Source organism: Rhinolophus ferrumequinum, chromosome 18 (assembly GCF_004115265.2).
Source record: "Rhinolophus ferrumequinum isolate MPI-CBG mRhiFer1 chromosome 18, mRhiFer1_v1.p, whole genome shotgun sequence".
Taxonomy (NCBI): Eukaryota; Metazoa; Chordata; class Mammalia; order Chiroptera; family Rhinolophidae; genus Rhinolophus; species Rhinolophus ferrumequinum.
The window spans coordinates 62,189,538-62,215,219 of record NC_046301.1 but is presented as its reverse complement, the minus strand read 5'-3'; the positions used below and the strand labels follow the sequence as shown (position 1 = coordinate 62,215,219).

The 25,682-nt window shown below is 50.8% G+C and overlaps 1 protein-coding gene across 4 annotated transcripts; it reads right to left on the bottom strand.

The window, feature by feature from the left end:
- Positions 1 to 5: 5 nt before the first annotated feature.
- On the bottom strand, positions 6 to 23,924 carry POLRMT (RNA polymerase mitochondrial). Of its 4 annotated transcripts, XM_033133867.1 has the most exons (21): positions 23,795 to 23,924; positions 23,179 to 23,277; positions 16,646 to 17,247; positions 7,714 to 7,844; positions 7,363 to 7,555; positions 5,915 to 6,064; positions 5,476 to 5,640; positions 5,217 to 5,387; positions 4,731 to 4,955; positions 3,675 to 4,463; positions 3,152 to 3,274; positions 2,694 to 2,816; positions 2,237 to 2,416; positions 1,780 to 1,866; positions 1,590 to 1,703; positions 1,439 to 1,491; positions 1,126 to 1,224; positions 561 to 633; positions 387 to 478; positions 242 to 300; positions 6 to 148 (listed from the first exon to the last, which is right to left on the bottom strand). In XM_033133867.1, the coding sequence occupies exons 1-21, from the start codon at positions 23,880 to 23,882 to the stop codon at positions 99 to 101; spliced, it is 3,666 nt and encodes a 1,221-aa protein (XP_032989758.1). In that variant the 5' UTR covers positions 23,883 to 23,924; the 3' UTR covers positions 6 to 98. The 4 variants fall into 4 exon arrangements, with proteins under 4 accessions (XP_032989758.1, XP_032989762.1, XP_032989759.1 ...); XM_033133871.1 differs by lacking the exon at positions 2,237 to 2,416; XM_033133868.1 differs by lacking the exon at positions 2,694 to 2,816.
- Positions 23,925 to 25,682: the final 1,758 nt, after the last annotated feature.

The window sequence follows — 25,682 nt, the reverse complement described above, 5'->3', positions numbered from 1 at the left end:
CACCCTCTACCCACAGATGGCAGCACTCCCGTGGGTGGCAACAGAGCTTTATTTACACTATGGTACAGGGGCCCTGGGGACAGCCAGGAGGGCCTGCGTCAGCTGAAGAAGTACGTGGAGTGCTTTACCTGCTCCAGGTTGAAGGCCCCTGTGGAGTAGAGAGGCCGTGGGCCCGGGCCCTGGGGGAGGGCAGGACCCCAACTGGCAGTTAGGAACCCCCTTCCCCTGCCTGTGGACTTACCTGTTTTGGGTACGGACAGTAGCATGTCCAGCAGCCTGGCAACTCGGACCTTCTTCACCCTGAAGCAGAGAATAGACTGGGCGGTGAGGCCCCTGCAGGACAGGGAAGGGTGGTCACAAGCACACTGGGGATAGGGGTGCCTCACCTCGGACCAGAGCAGAAGCGCTCCACCAGAAACCTGGACAGGTCATGCAGGATGGGCTGGCTGTGCAGGCGCACAAACTGCTCCCGGCACACCTGGAGGAGGGGTGTCAGGAGCTGGACAAGGGCCTGCCCCAGCATCCCACATGGAGAGGGCCATGGGACTAGGGGGGGGCACCTGGTTCATGACGGGCACGTCAGCTGCGTGGGTCCAGAAGCAATCGTGCACGGAGACAAACGTCAGACCCTTCCTGCAGCAGGGGAGGGGTTCCTGTGAGGAGGCCCACTGAGGGCCCGGCCCTGCCCACTGGGCTGAGGACTGAGCGCAGTGATGCAGTCCCTCCCGTCGTCCCCACTCTGCACGCTCAGCGACTATCCCCTCGGCATGCAGGTCAAGCTTCATCTTAGGAAGAAACTGCTCCGTGTCCCCCCACCCCGCTCCCAACTGCTGCCTGGCTGATCCTCTCAGGTCCACGCAGGCCTTGGCAGATGCTGTCTCCCTCCACTGTAGGGCTCTGTCCCCAGGGGTCCCTATGCAGCCCTCTCCTGGGCACCAGGTCCGAAAGACACATGGCTGCGGTCCCCACCTGCTGTAGGTCTCTGCCCCAGCCCCCACCTGCAGGACCTGGCCTTACAACCGGTCTCCCACACTATGAGGGTCCCCATCATGTCCGCAGCAGCCAGAAGAGGGCCTGCCTGCAGCAGGCGACTACTGAATGGGTGCTGTGTGGACACAGGCCTACCTGTAGCAGTGCAGGGCTGTGAGCATCATGTGCGAGGAGTCCAGCGAGTGGATGAAGTTGGGGGGGAAGCCGTTCTTCTGCTTCAGTATGTTCGGCTTCCTATGTGTGCGTGCGTTGGGGTGGGCTGAACTGGGGGACCTAGATACCTCTACCCTGGCCTGACCCACATGGCATCCGCTGACCCAGTCCTCACCCAGCTACTCCCCTGCCCAGCTGATCCTCATCCTGGCCCAGCACCCCCCTCCGTCCTCACCCAGCTACTCCCCTGCCCAGCTGACCCCCATTCCGGCCCAGCGGGACCCCCGGCACTCACTGGCTGGTGTCCCCACTGTTGCTGAAGGTGAGACTTTGGATCCCGCCGTTGATCTGCAGGGTTATGGTGGGACGGACGGGGGGCTTGAGGCTTGCCCTGCGCTGGGGTGGGGGTGGGGCAGGGCAGGGTGAGGGGCGGGGGCGGCACTTACCAACACTTTGGCATCCTGGTGGTAGGGCTGGATGACAGGGATGCCCAGGGGCGTGACCCACTCCACTGCTGAGCCAGTGCGGGCAATGAGCCGCGCGCTTTCGGCCAACCAGTGCTGCAGGGATGGGGACAGGTTCAGGGTGGGGTACAGTCTGGGGAGCCACACCTGGGAAGGGACGAGGGGAACACACCTGAATGGCTCGTGTGCCTGAGAACATCTCCTGGAGGCTGTTGAACACCTGGCGTACCAGGTAGTGAGAGGCCTCCCACACGAACTCCTGAGGGTGGGCGGGCACAGAAAGGGGGGTGCACTGAATGGGTGGTACATTGGGGTTGGCACAGAAACAGTGGGGTCAGGTTTGGTGGGGCACCGAGTGGCTGAGGCAGCTTTCTCCATGTCCGCCCCCACAGCCCAGAGCAAGGTGACCTCCTAGGACTGTACCAAATTCCTTAAGTCCATGCCCCCATTTTTCAGGTGGAGAAACCGAGGCCCATGGGGCTGAAGGTGGGCTCGTCTGTATGGATCCCCACCCCCACCTCCCTGCTCAGCAATGGGGAGAAACAAGCCCTTCCCTCAGAGCTGCCTGTGGCCCAGGGGCCAATTGCTTATTGGAAGCTGCGAGCTGGATTTGGGGTAAAACAGCACACCTGGGGGAAGTCGCTGAGCTCCCGGAGGCGCTTCTCGATCTGCAGGCGGCCCCCGTAGCGGGTGACCCCGTACACCACGGTCATCACCGTCTGTTTGACCACCTTGCGGCTGATGAAACCCTCCAGCACCTGGGCCACCTGCACACCCCGCTCCGCATCCTGCCTGCGGAACACCTCCACCTAGGCAGGCGCTGGCGTCAGCGGGCAGACCCACGGACCCCGCCCACTACCCCACTTGACCCGGCCTACCAGGCCCAGCATCACCCCCTTGAGGCCTGTTCTCTTCAGTTCCCTCTTCTGACACCTTCCCTGAGGAAACCCACCCTAAACGCCCAGTCACATCACATGTGACAGTCAAAGCTGCTGCCACAGAGTCTGCAACGCCCAGATAATTCCTGGGACAGAGACCCCAGGTGGACTTTGGGATCAGAATAGGTTGGGGGGCCGTGGTGCCCACCTGCGTGGCCACCCCGCTGTACACGTCCTGCGGCAGGTCAGATGGCACCAGGTTGACGGAGGCAGCCCCCACGCTGTCGCGGCCCAGGGCGGCATAGTGCTGCAGGCCGTTACAGGAGCCATCCTGGGCCGGAGAGGAGGTGCTGAGGGTGCTGAACAGGGCTGGCGACGTGTCCCTGGGCAACGGGCCACAGCTCTGTGCTAGCCTAGCACGCGGCTCACATCGCCAGCTCGCTGGACCCCAGTGCTGAAGGGCGGGTGTTGTTACCCCACCACAAAGAGGAAACCGAGGCACGTGAGGCAGGGCGTACCTCAGGAGGCCACACTGCAAAGGCAGCTTGACCCACTGGGGCTGGCCTCCATACAGAGACACCAGCTACACATCATAGTACCCTGGGGAACCTCACATCCGTAACACTTGGGGACAGCCCACTCCACACAGGGTCCCCACCAGCTCACCTGGTGGACAGGAAAGTGGGACACGTGGGTGGCCGGGTCACCAGCACGCACAGCCTGAGCAATCTCCATACAGCAGGCCAGGGCTTGCCAGGGCTCATCGGCCTCCATCCACCACTTCCTGCCCTGCAGGAGAGAGTGAATGCTGGGCGAGGCTCTGCCTGGTCCCAGGGCCTGGTGGGGTCCGAGTGGAACGGCTTCCTGCGCATCAATGGGAGCTGGGCCAGGCCAGGTGAGGTGAGAACAGCGAGACGGGACAGCAGGGCCAGGAAGGGACACTTGGTGCAGCTCTGAGGGAGCAGCCGTGGGGCAGGGCGGGGTGGGGTGGGGTGAGACAGCTACCCTGCAGTGGGAAGTGGGGAGCAGCTGATGCACAGAGCAGAGGAAAAGGCCAGATGAGTCTGTCCTCAAGGGAAGATGGGGGACTGGGGTTTTGACTTTGGCCTGGAGGGGGATGCCTGTAGGGCACCTGAGGCGGCAGGAACCGAGTGGGGGACAGTGGGAGAAGGGCCCCAGCCGCCCCTACCATCAGGGGCCGGTCTGCTGAGTCCAGGATGTCCTTCATCACCTCGTCGGCGAAGGCCAGGCGCGCCTGCAGCGACTCTCGTTTCTTGAGCCCCGTGAGGTTGACCAAATGGACCTTGAGCCAGTCGAGGCCATGGGGGCCAAGCGGGCGGCCCTGGGCAAACTCCAGCAGAGAGCGCGCCAGGTCACTGCCCAGGTGGTTGAAGTGGGGTGGGCAGGGGTAGGTGCGGCCGCGGAAGTCCATGTTGTGGGGCAGCCAGAAGACGCGGTGCCGCAGGTGCTGTGCCAGCGACAAGCGGTAGAGCGCATCAGTCCGCAAGCTGTGCATCTCCCGTGCCACCTTCAGGCAGCGGGCCAGCTCCCGCCGCAGCTCCGCCTTGTGCTCAGGTGAGGCTCCACGTGGCAGGCGGCTCTGGGGCGGGCGAGGAGCCTCGGAAGGTGGGGCCGGCACGCCCAGGCGGGGGCAGCCTTTCTCGGTGAAGAGTTTCAGCACCAGGTCCAGCACACGCCCGTTGACACGCCAGGCGCAGTTGCCCAGCTGCGTGAGGGCGTCCAGGGCACCGTGCAGCTGGGTGGGTGGGCAGGCCTCCAATAGGCGCTGGTGCTGCGTGGTACCCTCCATGGAGCGCATCAGCTTGGTGGGGCTCAGCAGGAAGGCGCCGGAGTGCGGCGATGTCCAGGGCAGCGGCGGGCAGAGCATGGGCACTTCAGCCGCCTCGAATGTCATCGTGCGCTCGGCTGCCGTTGCCAGCAGCTGCATGAAGGCTGGGTGTGGCTTCAGGATCCCGATCTGGGGGCGGAGCGCGTGCAACTGGTCAAGGGGTTGACCACCCCTAGGCACCCCACAGGCAAACAGCCCTAAGGTCCCATCAGTCGCCCTGATCGTGGGAGGGGCTGTGACCGCAGCCGGATTTCGACAGAACCCCCCCATGGCCCAGGGGTCCCAACATCACCCTGAGCCCACAGCCTCATCTCAGGCCCCTGCGCTCTGGGAGCCTCCTGCCACTGGAAACAGGAGAGGAGTCTCAAGGCCTGGGAGCTGGGTCCAACGGCCCACCTGCCGGAAGCTCCGAAACGAGTACACGTGGTAGAGCACAGGAATGAGCTTGCAGGAGTCCTGGCGCTCAGCCAAGCGGCCAGGCATCTTCACCGTCTGCACCAGCACCTCAGCCAGCTGCTTGCCAAGCTGCACCACCACAGGCAAGGGCCAAGGCTGCTCGTGGGGGACTTCGGGCGCCCCCAGCGCCTCCCAGTGTTGCCGCGGCAGGCGGGACACCACCACCTATGGGAAGGAGCGTGGATCAGGGGTCTGGGGGTCTGAGTGCAAGACTGTACACACCCCGCCGCCTCCTCATGTGGAACGTTACAGATCAGGAAACTAAAGCTGGGAGGCAGCGGAGCAGAGCCTGGGCCTGGGGGCTAATCGCACTGCCCCAGGGAGGGAGGGCAGTAGGGATGTGATCTCCACTGGGAGCCTTGGTTTCCCCACCTGGCAGCCCAGCTAGTCTCTCCCCAGCCCTGAGCAGGCCCCTCAGCGCCTCACCCGGCTGTCGGAGGCCAGCAGGCGGAGGTACTCGAAGTAGCGCCGCTCCAGAGCGCGCACCTCGTCGCCAAGCTGCTTCCTCTGCACCACATGCCGGTTGAAGATGCGCAGGCCCAGCTGTTGCGCCAGCGAGAGGAGCGACTCTCCCTGAGGGGGCAGCGCCTGCAGGGTCTGGGGGTGGAGCCATGAGCCCCCTGCCTTGCCCCCACGCACACCCGGGCCCCGCCCCATCCCAGCGCCCCACGCGCTGCCTGCCCACCTGCAGCAGGAGCCCCGCGAACTCCCCCTCGCTGAGCAGGCACAGGTAGGGGAAGAGCGAGGGGCGGCCCTCGCGGGCGGCGTGCGCCTCGTTGGCCTTGGTCTCCCGCAGAACCTGGCACAGGTCCGCCTCCCACCGGATACGCAGTCCCTGCAGGGTCTTCCGCTGCAGGGGTGGGTGAAGGATGCAGGGTCACCACCTCGCCCACAGGCCCCCAGGAGTCCATACGGAGGCAGTGCTGAGAGGGCTGGAGAACCGAGTGGCTCTGAGCACTCTTCAGGAACCTGCCCGGCCCTGAAGGTGGGTGGGCACACAGCGACCCCAGTTCAGTGGGAGAGAAAGCCAACCTCCGGTGGGGCAGGGTGGAGAATCAGGCTACAGTACAGCTGGACGCCCAGATGAGCCCAGAGGAGCCCAGAGCGCAGTCGGGCCCCCTTACCGCTTGCAGGACCTCCTTGGTTAGCGATGGGGCCTTTTCCACAGAGGCCACGGTGACAGTGGTGGCCATCTCCACGCTGAGCTGCTCCTGGAACAGGCTTTTCAGCATCTTCAGGGGCAGGTGCTGCCTTGGGTAGGACGCAGGTTGGTCCTGCAGGTGGGGACAGAGTCCGTGAGGCCCAGGTACTTGCCCTCCAGACCTGTGTTCCTCATGGGTGAGACTTGTCCACCCTGGACGTGGAGAAGACCAGCTGGCCACCCTGCACTGCCCAGAACTCCCACCCCCAAACCACATGCAGTTTTCCCCGCTTTCCTGAAAATCGTGCATCCTGCATATCACAGCAAAGAGGCCCGCATGTAGAATAGCCATGTTAGTTTATAAACAGACAGCTGTGTGTTTGCCCAGCCTCACGGGCCAAGTGCGGGACAGCCCAAGAAGACAGTTCACATCCCTGGATGCTACTCTTTCCTTTTTAAACTTACAACTGCCTGAATGTGTGACTTGCCCCAAAACAGATAAATTAAAAATAACAAAACCCAACACACTGAGAATCAAACAGATAGGTCCACACACACACGCACACCCACAGCAGCGTGATTCACAACAGCTAAAAAATGGACACAACCCAAGTGTCCATCACCTAATGAACAAATAAACACACAGTGTGTCCCATCCACACACTGGAGTGTCACCCAGCCGTGAAAAGGAGGGAGGCGCCGACACTCGCCACAACGTGGATGGACCCTGAACACACGGGGCTCATGAGAGAAGCCGGACACACAGTGTGTGATTCCACTTAAGGGAAACGTCCAGAACAGGCACGTCCACAGACAGGAAATGGGTTCGTGCTTGATGGGCTGGGATTTCCTTTTAGGGTGGTAGAATGTTCTGGAATTATATGTGAATGTACTAAAAAAACACTCAATTGTACTTTAAAAAGTGAACTGTGTGGTGGGGGGATTATAGCCCAATAAAAACAAAGGCATCTGGGCGGCTGCGCCCACCCTTAGCACTTTCCCTTACCCTGGAAAGGGGTGCTGGGGTCTGAGCCTGCCCGCTGCCCACTGCTGCTTAGGCTAATCCATCCCAAGGGAGTTACGCTGGCTCTGCTAGCTTGTCTGTGCTCACCCTACAGCTGAGTCCCCATGTGGGACAGTGACTGCTATGGCTGGGGTGTCCAGAGCTTATGGGGCAGCCTATTCCTCCTTCAGGCTCCTTGCAGCTTCAGACTTTAGGTCGAGGCCCTGCTGGGGACAAGGCACTTGCCAACCCTGGCCTCTCAATCTCCAAGGAGCAGGAACGGAGTCTCTAGGACGCTGGCACTCAGTGAGGAGAAATAAAGGGAAGGCTGAGATTCCTGGTGACCCCACAGGGACGGGGCAGCCCTGGCTCAAACCCCATGCAATGAGACCCCACCTGCAGGTGCCAGGCAAAGGGCTGGGGCTCACCTTGTCGTAGATGTCCCTGAGCAGTGGGGAGGTGTTGACTTGGGACGAGGGCAGGGGAGGCTGCGGAGGGCTGAAGGTGGGCTCAGCCTTGCGCACGGCGCTCAGGAGTGCAACCTGGTCCTCCTTGCACAGCGCCACACTTGTGAAGAGCTCCTGAAGCTGCAGCCCATCCTGGGCCATCTGCTTCAGACACCTGCGGGGGACACAGGGTGGTCGGTGGACCCTCGACTCACCGAGTTACCCCTGACCACCTTGCAGGTCTCAGCACCAGGCGGCACAAGCCAGGCCACACCCTTCCCAGCCCCTGCCACGTGGCTGTGTCCCCAGCAGGACCACACCGAAACTCCCCACCTTTGGATGGTGCTGGCATTCTGGTCTAGCCGCCCCATGCACTGCAGGGCAGCTGCGTAAGACAGCAGGTCCGGGGAGAAGCCGGCGTCTTTCAACATGAAGAACACATAAACCAACTCTTTGAAGGAGCCCTGGGAAGATCAAGTCAGAGTGAGGGTCTGGGGGTGGCCCAGAATCTGCAGCCATAGAATCAGGCCAGAAAAGGGCCACTCGTGGGGAGCAGGGAGCTCAGTGGACAGACAGCCCCATCTGACATTGCTGTGTGTAGCAGAAATGCTGGCACAGTGGTGACATGGCTGGGTCACACAAGAGGCATAGGGTCCTCGGAGGGAGGGGTGTTAATACTTTTCAGTTTTGTGGATATGAATGTGCACAATTTCAGAGCAGCTACAAAGGGTCCCCTTTCAAGGTCATCTGGCTGCAAAAGGCTCCTCAAGTTGTTACCTTTTCAGAGGACCCACTTTCAGGTTTGTTAGTTTTCTGTTGTTTCTCTTCTCTACCTTGGTCTACTTCTTCTCGACCACCTGCTTTCCTCTAGTTTCCTAAGGTGGGCATTGTGTTACCAGCTGGAGACACTCTCGTCTCCTCTCAGCGCTGCTCTCCTGCACAGTGCCTGTGGAATGCTGTTTTCCTCCCATCATCTCCCAGTGCTTTCCAGTTTCCCTTATAACTTCTGGGACCTGCTGGTGGCTTGGGAGTGCCACTGTTGATTCTTTCAAAGGGAAAATTACCCCAACGCCCTGGCCAAACTCCTGCAGCCCTCACCTAAGATGAACTGTCCTGTCAGGGACCACGGGCCAGTAGCCTGGGTTTGGAGGCACTGGTCTGAATGACCTTGGATGGCTGCCCACTTCTGCAGTCACAAGGGACACACAGTCGTTTAGTTTAAATTTCAATTAAATATCCAGTTCTTCAAGTGCTCAGTAGCTATCCAGGCTGGTGCAGAGGAAGTACACATCCAGAGAGGGTCCATGATAGGGAGCAAGGGGGCCGCGGAACTCACCCCCTCCCATGAGCAAACAAACACAGAGCCACATAGACAACAGTTACTCCCGTGACAAGCGAGGGCTGAATAAACAGCTTCTGAACAACAAACGAGAAAGAGACGAGCAGACAAGGCTGGGGCCGGGGTGACCTCTCCATCCGTAGGGCGGCTCTGTCCAGGGACTCTGACCTACCTGCAAGGCCTTTGCAGCGCCTTGCCAGACACATAGCTGGAGCCCATTTCTGCCCCGAACAAAAGCAGCAAGCCGGGTCCCTGGGTCACCACACACACCTCCCCACCTGGAACTGCTCCTGTTCAGTGGGCCACTGTCCCCAACGCCTTAGGCACCCGCTTGGCTCCTACCAACCTGCCAACCACCCGGCACACACAGCCGACACAGAGGCCGCTTCTACCTCAGGCCACTTTGTCAATAATGGAAGAGAGAGCTATTCTGTCAAATTCATATAAATAAATCATAGAAATCAAATGAAACAAAAAGACAGAATATCTCTCAAATGAAGGAACAAGAAAATGTCTCCAGGAAAAAAAACCCAGGGAAATGGAGACAAGTAATTTGCCTGATAAAGAAGTCCAAAAAAGGTCATCAGAAGGCTCATCAAACTTGAGAGTGAAATACAGAAACTTAGGGAGAACCTCAACAAAGAGTTAGAAAGTGTAAGAAAGAACCAAGCAAACCTGAAAAATACAATAACTGAAATGAAAAACATGAGAGGGAATCAACACAGATTAGCTGACACAGAAAAAAGGATCAGCAACCTGGAAGACAGACTAGTGGAAACCAACCAACCAGAGCAGCAAAAAGAAAAAATTAACCAAACAAGGATAGTTAGGGGACCTCTGGGATAACGTCAAGCATTCAAATATTTGCAATAATACGGACCACAGAGAAGAAAGAATGGAACAGGGACTACATTTAAAGAAATAACAGCTGAAAACTTTCCTAACCTGGGAAGACATCCTGGTCCAGGAATCATAGATTGTTGCAAACCTGACAAACTCAAAGAGACCCACACCAAGACATACTGTAGTTAAAAAGGCAAAGATTAAAGATGAAGGGACAATCCTGAAGGAAGCAAGGGGAAAATAATGAGTTACGTACAAAGGAAACTCCATAACGCTGTCAGCTGCCTCCTCAGCAGCAACGGTACAGCCAGAAGGGAAAGGCAGGACATTTAAAATGCTGAAAGAAAGGAACCTACAACCTAGAATAATTTACTCAGCAAGGTTATCGTTCAGAATTGAAGGAGAGATAAGAGTTTCCCAGAGAAGCAAAAACTAAAATGGGTTCAACATGTTTAAACCAGCTTTACAAGAAATGTTAAAGAATCTTCGTTAAGCAGAAAAGGAAAGGCAATAACCAGAAATAGGAAAATATGAGAAAAGAAAAACATCACACAGGCAGAGCTAAATATTTAATAAATACAGCAAATAAGACATTTAAAAAGCTACTACAAAGTGCAAACAAAAAAGTATCAAACTCAACTCAAACTTAATAATAAGTAGTTAGATACACAACACAAAAGGATCTAAAACATGGCATCAACAACAAAATGTGGAGAGGGGAGTGAAAATGGAGTCCTTATAGAAAATATTCTAACTTAAACGCCTGTCAGCTAAAAATAGACTGCTATCAATATAGAATGATTACAACAACTTCATGGTAACCACAAACCAAAACTTAAAAAAGACATACAAAGAATTAAGAGAAAGGAACCCAAACAAAACACTAAAGAAAACCAGCAAACCACAAGGGAAGAGATCGAGAAGAAAAAAGGAACAGAGGAGAACTATAAAAGCAACCAAAGACAATGAACAAGGGCCGGCCGGTGGCTCAGGCGGTTGGAGCTCTGTGCTCCTAACACCGAAGGCTGCCGGTTCGATTCCCACATGGGCCAGTGGGCTCTCAACCACAAGGTTGCCGGTTTGACTCCTCGATTCCTGCAAGGGATGGTGGTCTGGGCCCCCCTGCAACTAACAACAGCAAGTGGACCTGGAGTTGACCTGCACCCTCCACAACTAAGACTGAAAGGTGAAAGGACAACAACTTGACTTGGGAAAAAAAAAAGCCTGGAAGTACACACTGTTCCCCAATAAAGTCCTGTTCCCCTTCCCCAATAAAATCTAAAAAACAAAAACAGAACAAAAACAATGAACAAAATGGCAACGCATACGTACTTATCAATAATTACATTAAATGGATTAAAGGATCCAATAAAAACATACAGGGTGGATGAATGAATTGAAAAACATGACCCATTTTTATGCTGCTTACAAGAAACACTTTAAAGCAACTTGGATGTCAAATATAATTAAAACGTATGTGTGTATATATATATATGTATATATATATATATATATATATATGTAATCACAGAATGTAAAGTACAACATAGGGAATATAGACAATGCTATTGCAATAGCTATGTACGGTGTCAGATGGTTGTAGATTTGTTGGTGTTATCACTTTGTGAGGGAGGTAAATGTCTAATCATTATATTGTTTTGTACACCTGAAACTAATAAAAAAATGACAGGAAAAAAATTGAAACACAAGACTAAAAGTATAGGCGTGGAAAAATATATTCCATGCAAATAGAAACAAAAAGAAAGCTAAAGTAGCAATACTCATATCACACAAATAGACTTTAAAACAAAAAATGTAAAAATGACAAAGCAGGACATTACTTAATTATAAAGGGGTCAATCCAAGAAAAGGATATAACAATGATAAACATCTATGCACCAACATAGGCGCACCTAAATACATAAAGCAAGTGGACATAAAGGGAGAAATTGACAGTAATACACTAGTAGGGGGCTTTAATACCACTCACGTCAATAGAGTGAGGTCATCCAGACACAGAATTAATGAGGAAATAATAACCTTAAATGTCACATTAGATGGGATCAACTTAAACATTTATAGAACATTTCATCCAAAAACTGCTGAACATTCATTTTTCCAAGTGCACATGGAACATTCTCCAGGATAAGATCGCATATTAGGCACCCAAACATTCTTCAATAAATTCAAAAAAACTGAAACCATATCAAACGTCTTTTCCGACCACAATGGCATAAAACTAGAAATTAACTTCAGGAAGAAAACTGGAAAATACACAAATATGTGGAGACTAAACAACATGCTATTAAACAACCAATGGATCAAAGTGGAAATCAAACAGGAAATCAACAACAATCTTGAGACAAATGAAAACATAACTTTTCCAAATTTATGGGATGCAGCAAAAACCATTCTCAGAGGGAAGTTCACAGGTAGTTATCCAGGCATACATCAAGAAATAAGAAAAATCCCAAGTAAACAATCTAACTCTACACCTAAAGGAACTAGAAGAAAAACAAACAAACCCAGAGGAAGCAGAAGGAAGAAAATAGTTAAGATCAGAGTGGAAATAAACAAAACAGAAAGTGTCAAAACTTTAGCCAAACTCATCAAGAAAATTTTATTTATTTTTTCTTTTAAATAAAATTGTAAATGAAAAAAGTTACAACTGACACCACAGAAATACAAATCATTAAAGAATATTACGGACTATTATATGCCAACGAATTATTTGACACTCTACAAGAAATGGATAAATTTCTAGAAGTATATAATCTTCCAAGACTGAACCAGAAAGAAATACAAAATCTAAACAATGAAATTACTAGCAATGAAATTGAAGCAGTAGTCAAAAAACTCCCAACAAGGACCAGATGGCTTCACAGGTGAGTTTTACGAAACATTCAAAGAAGAATTAACATCTATTCTTCCTAAACTATTTCAAAAAGTTGAAGAGGAGGTAAGGCTCCCAAACTCATGTTACAAAGCCAGCATTACCCTGATACCAAAACCAGATAAACACATCACAAAAAAATAAAATTATGGGCCAATATCCTTGATGAACATAGATGCAATAATTCTCAAAATATGAGTAAACAGGATTCAAAAGGATCATACACCACGACAAAATGGGGATTATCCCAGGGAATACAAGGATGGTTCAATATCCACAAATCAATCAACGTGATAAATTAAGAAAATGAAAGATAAGAACTGTATGATCATCTCAATAGACGTAGAAAATGCATTTTACAAAATTCAACATCCTTTTATGATAAGAACTGTCAATAAAATGGGTATAGAAGGAAAGTACCTCAACATAATAAGGACATATATGACAAACCCACAGCTCACACCATACTCAATGGTGAAAAGCTGAAAGTGTGCCATCTTAGACCAGGAACAAGACAGAGACGCCCCCTCTCACCATGTCTATTCAGGCAAGCAATCAGGCAAGAGAAAGAAATAAAAGGCATTCAATTCCAAAAGGAAAGAATAAAACTCACTATTTGTCGATGACATGATATTATATATAGGAAAGCCTAAAGATTCTACCAAAAAGCTATTAGAAGTGATAAAAGAATTGGGTAGAGTTGCAGGAAACAAAATCAATATACAGAAATCTGTTGCATTTTTATACACCAATAATGAATGATGAGAAGAAGAAATTAAGAAAGCAATCCCATTTACAATTGCATCAAAAAGCATACAATATCTAGAAATAAACTTAAACAAAGAGGTGAAAGACCTCTACTCTGAAAACTATAAGACGCTGAAGAAGACACAAAGAAATGAAAGGATATGCTGTGCTCGTGGACCGGAAGTGTTAATGTTGCTAAAATGTCCTTCCTACCTAAAGGAGTATAGAGAGTCAACGCAATCCCTATTAAACTACCAATGCCGTTCTTCTCAGAATTAGAACTAATCCTAAAATGTATGTGGAACCACACACACACACACACACAAACACACAAATAGCCAAAGAAATTTTGAGGAAGAACAAAGTGGGAGATATCACGCTCCCTGATTTCAAACTATACCATGAGGTGTGCAGGAGAGACGGTTCCACAGTGATGCTACCTGACCCTTGAACTAGATCCAGCCAGATCCAGCTAGATCCAGCCATAATAGAGACCGCTTCCCCGAAGCCCCCATGGAGACTGCCCAAACCCTCCCCTGTGCCTCAGACATGCTGGTTCCTGGGATGGGCCCTCACCCTGCCCCACACAAGCATGGAAGGCGTTTTCCCCTATCTGGAGCAGGTCACACCCCAGTATCCCCACCCATCCTGCTGTCCCATACAATCCCTTAGCCTCTTATGTAGCACAGAGGATAGCCACTTTGTCTTACCTCTGCCCAAGACATCCCTTGTGTAGAAGTTCTCTTAATAAACTGTATTAATTACCAGACTGGAGTGGCAGCCTCTTTCTTTAGTCTTAACCTGCCCTCCACATACAGAGGTATACTTTCAGTCTCGGGGCTTTTCCCTGGGTCTGCGAGTACTAACATTAAGCTACCATAATCAAAACAGCATGGTACTGGCATGAAAACAGACACATAGATCAATGGAACAGAATAGAAAGCCCAGAGATAAATCCTCACTTATATACTCGATTCATCTTTGACAAAGGAGGCAAGGACGTACAATGGGGTAAAGACAGTCTCTTCAGTAAATGGTGTTGGGAAAACGACACATACATGCAAAAGAATGAAATTGGGCCCCTTTCTTATGCCATATACAAGAATAAACTCAAAATGGACTAAAGACTTAAATGTAAGACCTTAAACCATAAAACTCTTTAGAGGCAGTAACCTCTTTGACATCCATCTTAGCAATATCTTTTTGGATATGTCTCCTCAGGCAACCGAAACAACACAAAAAATAAACAGGACATCAAATTAAAAAGTTTTGGCACAGCAAAGGAAACCATCAACAAAACAAAAACACCAGCTTACAAAATGGGAGAAGATACTCACTTGCCAATGAGGGATGATTAATATCCAAAATATATAAAGAATCCATGTAACACTAAAATACAATCCAATTAAAAATTTGGCAGAGGACCTAAATAGACATTTCTCCAAAGAGGATACACAGGTGATCAACGTCACTACTCATCAGGGAAATGCAAATAAAAACCACAAGGAGGTACCACCTCACTCCTGTCAGAATGGTATCATCAATAAATCAACAAACAGCAAGTGTTGGGGAGGATGTGGAGAAAAGGGAACCCTCAGGCACTATTGGTGGGATTGAAAATTGGTGCAGCCACTGTGGAAAACAGTATGGAGGTTCCTCAAAAAATTGAAAACGCAACGACCTTATGACCCAGCAATCCCACTCCTGGGTACTTATCCAAAGAAACCCAAACCACTAATTTGAAAAGATATATGCAGCCCTATGTTCACTGCAGCACTATTTACACTAGCCAAGATATGGAAGCAACCTAAGTGCCCATCAACAGAGGATTGGATAAAGAAGAGGTGGTACATACATACAATGGAATATTACTCGGCCATAGAAAAGGATGAAATCTTGCCATTTGCGACAACGTGGATGGACCTAGAGGGTATCGTGCTGAGTGAAATAAGTCAGACAGAGAAAGACAAGTACCATATGATCTCACTTACGTGTGGAATCTAAGAACAAAACAATTGAATAAACAAAACAAAACAGAAACAGACCCAGAAGCAGAGAACAGCTGATAGATGCCCAAGGGAAGGGGGTAGGGAACGGGAATAAAAAAATATTTTTTAACAAAGAACATTTCCAACGTCGCAGAAAGTTCTATTGACACCACTAGGCTAAAACAAGCCTGTCTATTCTACCTTTTGAAAACATTTTTTTAGTAATATCATCTATGTGAAGACACACATTTTTAAATCTCACATACCCTCCTGCTCTCCTAAATACACGTGGAGCTGGAAGCCCTAGGTTAGGTGGCCTGCCCCTCCCAAGAAGACAGCGGGACCCCACTTTACAGATGAGAAAACTGAGGCTCAGAGAGAAAACTGAGGCTCAGAGAGAAGTGAGTGGCGAGACTGCCAAGCCCCATCCCGGCCACCAGGAACCATTGCTCAGGAAGTCGAGGACACCATGCAGCTGCCACACAGCATCATGGGCCAGGGCTGATCACAGACACACCCTGCTGTCACAGGGCTCTTCGCTGGGGATTCCTGAGGGCTCGTGGCCTTGGACGGGAGGGCACAACCCTTTCATCTCCACTAACTCAAGGAACTGAGTACACCTCTTACAGTGATAGATGCTGGCAAGACACTACCTGACTGTCACCCAGGGAGACAGCAGGCATCTCCACGTCACATCATGGTGACGCAGACACTAGTCACCAGGCTGCTCCTGGGCCTCGCTGTGTGTCAATCAAGCTTATCAAGTCTCCACCACAGATATGCTCACGTGTCGGTCCCTGTATCTTCAAATAACTGGCTCCTTGGTCCCCTAAGCAGTAACAACTTGTCCTACGGTTCCTCAAATTAGGGCCACCGATCCACGGGAGGGAGGGTGGGGGAAAGTTTTTGTCTTGCAAGGGCATATAAAGGACACTGTCCTAAATAGCCAGAGTCAAAGAAGGAATCACCGGGGACTGGAAAGTACTTGGAGACGAAGAAAAGGGAAACCCACAGAGGTTGCTAATGCAGCACCCGTTGGGATTGGGACGAGCACGGCCACGAATGGCTGCCTTCACATGGAAAGGTCTCAGGACACTCCATCTCAGGAAACCAAGAGGAACGCGCTGAAGCCAAAGCACGGATGTCACCATCCCAGGGAGGGTATGCAGCTGCCCCAGATGCCCACAGCACTGAACAGGTTCCGAGGCCCAGCTCAGGGATGGGAAGGAATGCCCTAGAACAGAGGCAGGTTTTCTTCCTTCTTTGGTCCTTTACAAAATTTCTTTTGAGGGCCACACGGGACTCAGTCGTGTATCCAAAAAGCCTAAAAGAATTATTAAAACAATAACACAGCGGTGGAACTCTGGGCCCAGAGGACAAGGGTTGGAACCCCAGTGCTGCCACAGGCCGCCTGTGCCAGGCGGGGACCCCTCCCCCGGGGCAGCAACCACTCACCTTGCGAGCCCAGCCGTGCAGGACTGCGTTATACATGGGCAGCGTGAGCCCGCGCTGCTGCCGGGCCCTGCCATGCTGCACGACCAGCACGTGGTGGGCGAGCGCCGGCTGGTCCACCAGCACGCAGCCCTGCAAGAAGGCCAGGAGCCTCTGTCGCTGGCCGTCACAGCGCGCCCCGGCCGTGCCGTCCGCCGGGCGCCGCTCCTCGCCGCGTGGCCTCCGCGGGGCCTCCCGCAGCAGCCAGGTCAGCTGCTCCGCCCACGGACTCCCCGGGCTGTGCAGCAGCCACTGCTGCAGGCGAGCGGCCAGCTGCCGGCTCTGCAATCGGGGCTCCACGTGCAGCTGCTGCTTCCGGGCCCGCTGCTCCGCCCGCTGCCGCAGCTTCACCTCCAGCTGCTGCTTGCGCTTCTGCATCACGCGCTTCTCCTTGTCCAGTTTCCGAGCCCAGCGACCGCTGAGCTCTAGGGCAGCCTCGACCCCAGCCTGCGCCTTCCTGGGTGGCTGGGAGCTGCCAGCCTCTGGGAGTCGAGCCACATCCACCCGCTTCTCCGTCACCTCCGACACATGGTCAGCCCGCAGCTGCCGCGCCCTGGCCTCGAGTACTGTGGGGGGCAAAGAACGAGGATGTCCGGGGGGCCCCCTTTTCAAGCTCCCATCTGCCCACCCCCCCCACCCCCCCCACCCCACCCCCCCGCCGGCCTGGATGCGGGAGGTAACTGGTCTCACCTGCTCTGCGGGCCTCACTTCTAGGTATTCAAGGACACTCCCACATGTCCCTGGACTTCTGGGCATGTGCACCCCACTTACCCATTCAGCACCTCGCATTCAATGTTCCAAACAAGCTCCTAGCATCCCCTCCCCGTCTGTCACTGCAGCTCTGTCCTTCCCGGTGCTCAGCCCAGGCCCCCAGGGGATCTACACTGCTCTCCCTCCACTGTCCAGTCTATCTACACCTCCCCAGGGCTCTGGCCTCAAAATCTACCCAGGTGCCCCCATTCACTGTGCTCCAGCCATAATGGCCTCAGGGCCTTTGCACATGCTGCTCTGAGTGCCAAGCTGTCACCGAGGTGCCCCGCCCAGCCCTGCCCATGCTGAGCACAACTAGCAACCCTGTTCTCTGTCGTCTGTCCCAAAGTTGCTAGGACACCAGGCTACAAGCCCTGAAACATGTCTCCTGGGGATGCAGGGCTCCCATGAGCCTCCAGCCACATTCCCACCAACTGATCAACACAGAATCTTGTTTTCTGTTTTTGTTTAAAACATCTTACCTCACAAACCGTATTTTGCTGTGTATAATGTGCACATTGTTGCCCAAATTTGTGAGGGAAAAATAAGGATGCACATTATACATGGGTAGTACTAACTCTGTATCTATCTATCTATCTGTCTATCTGTCTATCTATCTGTTTTTAATCCTTTTATTTATGCCTATTGCTTATGAGTTAAAAGTGTAACTCTAGAAATCAACAATGATATCCGTATGCAATAATCGGTTTTTGGAATACAATAATCGGTTTTGTTGAACTTACAATGAGGAAGAGTTCTTGGCCTTCTATGACGTGTAAATATAGTAAAGTTTCTTCTATCCTGTATCTGTTCTTGTTTTGTAATTATTTGTTACATAAAAGTTCTTGTACCATATATGTTAAAAAATAAATACTAAAATTCCTTTATAATACAAAAAACAAGTACCTAAATGTAAACAAATCAAATTTTGAATTAAAAAATTAAAATGAAAGATTTTTTCCCTGAAGGTCTGAACCAAAACCATGGGTCTACATTATGCACGGGAGCACATTATACACGGCAAAATATGGTACATTGTTTTCTGTGTTTCTGTTCAAGAACCTTACTTCACATACATCGTGTTCTGTGTTTTCTGTGTGTTGCTGTTCAGGACACTTTACCTCACGTACACTGCTGATTCAGTGACATCAAGCTCACTCCTGAACGCAGTGACCTAACACACGCATTTTCTGCAAAAGCCAAGGCACAGCTTTCCTGCTCAGGAACACAAGACAGCACCCTGGTTCTCCACCTGAAGCTATTTAAAAAGCAACATCACCAACAAACAGCACAAAAATGCAAAAGCATGGCACCAAGTACATCCTGAAAAGGACATGGTTTACAGGATGCACCAGGACAAAGCAGAGCACCCCTGGTCCTAGGCCAGCAGGGTGTTTGCACAGTGTGAAACTCTAGTTTGCCACACTGCACAGGTCTACACATGGCCAGGAGGGCACTTGGGCATTGATTTGGGGTGTATGTATCTACACACGGCCAGGAGGGTGCCTCGGGCACTGATCTGGGGTGCACGTGTCTACACACAACAGGCTTTGCAAATATGCCGCCTGTGGAGCCAAAGTACCTGCCTCTGCCTCTGCCGGTCCCTAACATCTGCCCCAGAAGCAGAGGGCTGGCACACAGCAGGGGCGCTAGAAACATGCCTGCAAATGAACAGACAGGTATGAACTCGGCCCCTAGAGTGGCCGGAATACAGGAGACACTAGAGACGCACAGGGGAGTCACAGGCTAGGACATGGGGAGGAAGAAATGAGGCAGGCCTGAGGGGCGGGGAGGGACATCTAAGCCGGCCTGAGAGACGGGGCGGGGAGTGGGGGGCATAAGCAGGCCCAAAAGCCCTGAGGCGGCCCCAGTGGCTACTGGCAGAGGCTGAAGAGCTGGGCACAGGCCTGAGAGTGCGATCTGCATGGGATGTTTAGGCTGGGCAGTGCTATCATGTGAATCAGATTTCCAGAATGTTCCTCAGGTTGGATATATCTGGGCTTTGCTTTAAAACAACTAGGTGGGTAAGAAACAAAAGGGTTTCTGTGGAAACTTGTGGTACTTATGTGCTTACTTCTGAGTGTGTAAGTTGCAGAAGGTGTGTGTTAAGTTGCAGCAAGTGTGTAGAAGTTGCAGGAGGTATATGTTGCAGGAGGTTTGTGTAAGTTTCAGAAGATATTTATATGTTGCAGAAAGTGTGTAAGTTGCACATGTGTGTCTAAGTTATAGAAGATTCGTGGAGGCGGGATCCTGAGAAATTTTATATGTGGTCAAGCTAACTAAAATTGGAACGAATAATAAGTCAGTTGCATTATTTATGACAGTATACAGGATGCCAAAAAAATGTATACAAGTGGACACTTTGGTCAACGTTGCTCAAGCAGTATTTGGCTGTAATCAGAAGTGTCTGGACGCTGATGGTAACCACTTTGAGCACCTCTTGTAATTGCAGAAGTCACATGTGACTTGTATTCATCTTTTGTTATTGGTATATATTATTACAATTTTAATCGTTTTTTCCTTTCTTAAAATGTGTATACATTTTTTTGTCACCCTCTGTATATACGTGAACTCTCACTAGATCTTTAACCATGTCATTTTTAAGTCTTGTTGTTTACAGACAATTATTGTTTCACTCTGAATGCTTTTATGAAACTGTTTCTACAAAGACATTTCAACTTTAGAGAAATACATGGAAAAGACTGATACTCTAAGATACAGATTTCTAATTAACCTTAAAATCACAACACTGAACATGGTAAAGACTTACAGAACTCTGAGGAAAAACCAGATTCACAAAACTACCAACAAAATGATCAAGACCAACAAGAATAACATGGGACTAAATGAACTGATAAGGATGATTATAATTTTTATGACTTTTTATATAAAATATTACTGGGTTTTGAGCCTTGTTTTCCAGATAAAAGAATTTTTTTCTCCTAAATTATCTATGACCAACAGCAATATTATACCATTGTAAGCAGAAATGAAACATGTATCTTTTCCTTCCTACTTGATCCCTCCAGAATTTCACGTGCTCTTAACTACTACATACATGTGTGACCAAATTTAAAGGTGTTGACTCTTGGATTCATGTTTCCCGATTTTAAAAGAAGCCCTTACACCTAATTGGACTACTTGACCAACAGGGGATCTGAAATTTAAGAGTTACTAGGAAGTGAAGCAGACCTAGACAGGTAACCCAAGATTCCGGACCAGGCCAGTATAACCTACACCTTCACTTTCCCTGTTTTCCTTACTTCTCACAAATAACATGAGAGGCCAAGCACTCACTATCATAGTTAACTGTTTCCCTTTTCTCCCTAATTCCTGACTGGGAAGATAACATTGGGCATCATCTTTCAACCTACTTCACAGGTCAAAACAAGCACTTACCCTGTTTCCCCCAAAATAAGACCTAGCCAGACAATCAACTCTAATGCATCTTTTGGAGCAAAAATTAATATAAGAGGGCCGGCCCGGTGGCTCAGGTGGTTGGAGCTCCGTGCTCCTAACTCCGAAGGCTGCCGGTTCGATTCCCACATGCTGGTTCAACTCCTAGAGTTCTGCAAGGGATGGTGGGCTCCGTCCCCTGCAACTAAGATTGAACACGGCACCTTGAGCTGAGCTGCCTCCCGGATGGCGCAGTTGGTTGGAGCGTGTCCTCTTAACCATAAGGTTGACGGTTCGACTCCCGCAAGGGATGGTGGGCTGCGCCCCCTGCAACTAGCAACGGCAACTGGACCTGGAGCTGAGCTGCGCCCTCCACAACTAAGACTGAAAGGACAACAACTTGAAGCTGAACGGCACCCTCCACAACTAAGATTGAAAGGACAACAACTTGACTTGGAAAAAAGTCCTGGAAGTACACACTGTTCCCCAATAAAGTTCTGTTCCCCTTCCCCAATAAAATCTTTAAAAAAAAAAAAAATTAATATAAGACCCAGTCTTATATTATAGTAAAATAAGACCAGCTCTTATATTAATTTCAGCTCCAAAAGACGCATTAGAGCTGATTGTTTGGCTAGGTCTTATATTCGGGGAAACACGGTAGTTACACACACAATCAAGTTTAATACGCGGCAATGTCAGCCCCAATGAAGGTACCAGATTTGGAAGAGTACTTTTCCCATGGGCAAGTAATCCAATGAATAAACACACGATTAGAAACTTATTCAAAACCTCAGAGGAAACTGCTAGAGCTACCACCAAAACACAGCCAGGAAAAATCTTTAAGTTCCCTTGCATGAGTTATATTAGACAACGGAATTGCTCTTGGCCATATATCTTAGCTGAGCAAGATGGGGTGTGCTCTGTTGTTGTTATTACCTCCTGTTGTACTTGGATAAAACACCTCTGGTAAAATAGAGATGGAACAAGATGAAATTCAGGCACAAACCAAATGATTGCATCCAGTGCCTGCCCACTGACACCTCATGGTTGTCTGGTATCTTCAGCTGACTGCCCTCTGGCACTGCCTCCTGGTTCAGATCGATTCTTCAAATTGGACTTAGCATTTTGTTATTATAAAAATGTTTGCCATTATACATCTTTGTTTTGCACAGCTCGATGTTATAAAGACACCTCTCTGATAATGGTTGCTCAGCATTTTGAAACAATCACTAAGGCCTACGAGACTTCACAGGAAAAACCTCCAGAAACTAAAGATGTTTGCCCTTAAGGAAACATGATGACAAAGTCTTCCTCTGTGCTGACTGGTGCTCCTGCTATTCAAATGTGGCCTAAACCCCTTTCCCTCATATGTGGGGCATGCCACACCTGGAATGACCTTCCTGGTGACAGGGGACCGACAATTGGATGACAAAATGAGCCACCTGACAATGGAGGACCAAATATACTTTTAATAACCGATTAGTGCTGCTTTCCAATAATTGATCACTGATGCTTTCAAGCAAAAAGCTTGAATAAAAGGGAGAAAATGTAAAAATAAATAAATGGAGCCACTTTAAAATGAAGCTGGAGCTGCTATCCCAGAGGAACTGCCTTGCTTGTCCCATGCCTCAAATCTCTGAAATGTTAAAACAGGGCAAAATAATCTTTGGACCAGGCCTAAAGCAACATTGTGCCCCAAAGAACTGTTTGCAAGGATAACAAGACAGCAGGTATTGTGACTACCTGATGGAAAATTTACAACACTGTTTAGAATTAGCGACACCACGTTGTCATCTGCACCAATAGCAATGCCTTCCATCTATGGATGTAACTGTTCCCCTTCCCTTTCTCTTAAATGTCCATCACCTTTGTATCCTCATCGGAACACTATTTGGGCTTCTGCCTGAATCAATGTATCCCAAATAGTTATTCTCATTGATCTCAAATAAATGGCTTGTGGCCTCTCACTTTGAAAGGCCTTTTAAGTTAACAATCTCATCAGGCACACATGCATCAGTTCAGGGTTCTAATCCCAGCGCTGCACTTGTGTGTGGCCTTGGGCCAGTCTCTCCAGCCACAATTCTGTGCCTCAATTGTGTGGAAAGGGGAACCTGGTGGGTTTTAGGGAGGAGGGAATTATAAATGCTCACTGTGTCATCACTGCAATGGACCCTGGGGACCACCAGAGAGATGAGGACCATGTTAGTTACACCAATGTACAGGCTGGCATCCCTTGTTCTGGGGTCACTGCGAGGAACCAGGGAGGTGATCCCTAGCAGAGAGACCAACGTGGGTAGGGAGAACAATGAGAAAGGAGCTTCAAGCCCCAAGCCACAGGGGCGCCAGCTCACCCTCTAGCAGCTCCGCATGGCCCCAGTCCTTCCGGCGGTCTTGCTCACAGGGGCTGGCAGAGCTCCTTCTGCGGCCCCAGATACCACGGAGGGGGGCTCCTGCGGGAGAGAGAGGAAGGCTGAAAGGTGCTGGTGCTGCGGGCCTGGGGGGTCCTCACATGCAGAGATACAGCAGGATTCAGGGGCAAAGAAACCCTAAACTCAGCAGAAACTGTCCGCGCATACAGTTCTCACAATGGAAAGAAACCGAGAGGTCAAAGGTGAAGTAGACCCAACACGCTAAGAAAACTGGGGTGAGGGATAGAGGATAAAGGGTTACTCGAACTAAAAGCACAGCGAGTTCAAATGTCAAGAGCCCTAGGTCACAAATAGGGGGTCAGGGGGCTCCAAAGGAAACCACGCGTCAAAGGTCAAAGTGCCCCGCCGACCCCCGTCAGGAGAGTGGGCCACGGGTCAGTAAAAGCAGGGTAGGATCAGTGGGTTCCCCAGAACCGCAAAGGGCAAAGCTCGGGGGTAGCTAGATCTCGGGCTGAAAAGCCAAAGGTCACGGCCAACTTGCCGGAGGGGGGGTGGTGGCAGCGGCCGCGGCGTCGTCCCCCGGCCTCCCCCGCGTTACCTTCCTCAGCCAGGAGGCAGGGACAGCCCGCCGGCCACAAGGCCCACCGGAGCCCAGCCGCGCCGCGACCCCAGCGCAGCGCCGACATGCCGTCCGCACGCGGACCCGCCGCACCGCCCGCTCCGCGCCTGCGCCGCCTGCGCCTGCCGGGAGTTGTAGTTCCACGGCACACGGCGGCTACGAAGGGAACACGCGGCCGGAAGAATACCCTCGGAACCATAACTCCCAGGAGGCAGCGGAACCCCGGAGGCGAAAGCCCTCTGATTGGCTCTCCCTCTGTCAGGGAGGGGCGGGACAGAGTTGTCGTTTGGACTACACCGGGTAACGCTAAACTGTCTTTGGGAGGACTCAGAACCAGAACCTGCATTTTTTTTCTCAATTAAGGAATACTAGCCTAATAATTAGGACAGCGTTCTGCAATTTTAAGGTTCCTGTTCGCAGTCTTCATCAACACAACGACAACTTTGAGGCAAGAACTATTACTACGCCAGTTTATTGTAGAGGAAGTTGGGGTTCAAGAGGTCAATCAAGTTGCTCAAAGACACAGCACGAACATTAATTAGGGAGTTGGAGTGAAAGCCCCAGATCTGTCTGGCTCCCAGACAGATGTCTTTGGGACATTTCCCTGGCCGAGCCTCGTCCACTCCTCTGGCCTGTTTACCCACTAGTCCCCAAGCTTCTAATGACAGAGACAGCGTGGGCAGAAAGAATGGACTAACCTACTAAATTGAGATGACAAATTAGTAAATTGAGTATGCCCACTGCCAACCTAAGGTCTCAGCCACCAATTCAATGCCAACAGGAGTCCCCAACTTGGGGGTGGCACAGGAGAGACCTTATTCAGTAAAAAGAGCCCTAGCTGAGGGATGGCTCACCTGAAGTAGCTTAGGTGAAGCAGGTCACATGTTACAGCTCAAATGACAAACACAGAAAATACAGCCAGCCGTTCTGATGAATTAGCGGTGAGGCTGACTTATATAGAGAAGAGTGTCCACCCACCCCAGGTTCGTTATTGGTCCATTCCTATGCAAATAACTCCCAACTTTTACAGTTTGATTGATCGGTATAGCACTTTTTTTTTTTTTTAAGGTTTCGGGTGTATATAGCACTGTCTTGATTGGTTGGATGAATGAGTTCTGATTGATCAGTAAAAATGCAATGAGGATATCATTGCTCGGCTCCAATTGGGCAGGGCAGGTCTTCAGTTCACTGGTCAAATCGCAGTCCTAGGTGCTCTCTTATACGGGTCGGCTTGGTTTGCAGGAGCACAGGCAGGAGGCTGGCGGCCCCAGCCTGTGGCTTTTCCCTGATATGCAGCTTGGGTGAGAGGCCCCTGTAAACAATGGCTGCTAGTCCTCTGGTTGTGAAATTGATCCCAGTTAACCACAGAGTATTTCCTGGCAGGTTCAGTTGAAGAAACAGGCTAGGGAAGGGGAGCACCTGGTCCGGGATCAGCTGGCATGTGGCGGATGAGAAGAACATGTGGGGTAACTGTGTTCCAGGCAGGGATCATAGCAAGTGTACGGGCCCTGAGGCTGGAACAAACATGGATAGTTGGGGGGAATCAAGCAGGGTGTGGAAAGGGAGCAGAGAGCAGAGAGCACATTGGAAGGGTGCGCAGGGGCCAGATCACAGCGGTCCTAGAGGCCTCAACTCAAGCTGCCACCTGTCCCCAGATGCTAGGACTTTGCCCACTCGCCCAGAGTGGAGGCTGGACCTGTGCTCTGGAAGGGCCAGACTTCCGGGCCCGAAGGCCTGACAGCACATTCCAGATGCAACGGCCCACGTGGGCCTGTGCAGTGAGATGCAGTGATGCGACCGGCTGGGAATGGTTTCAACAGACTGCAGCATCCTCCCAAACCTGCCCAGCCCACCCCAAGATGCCCTG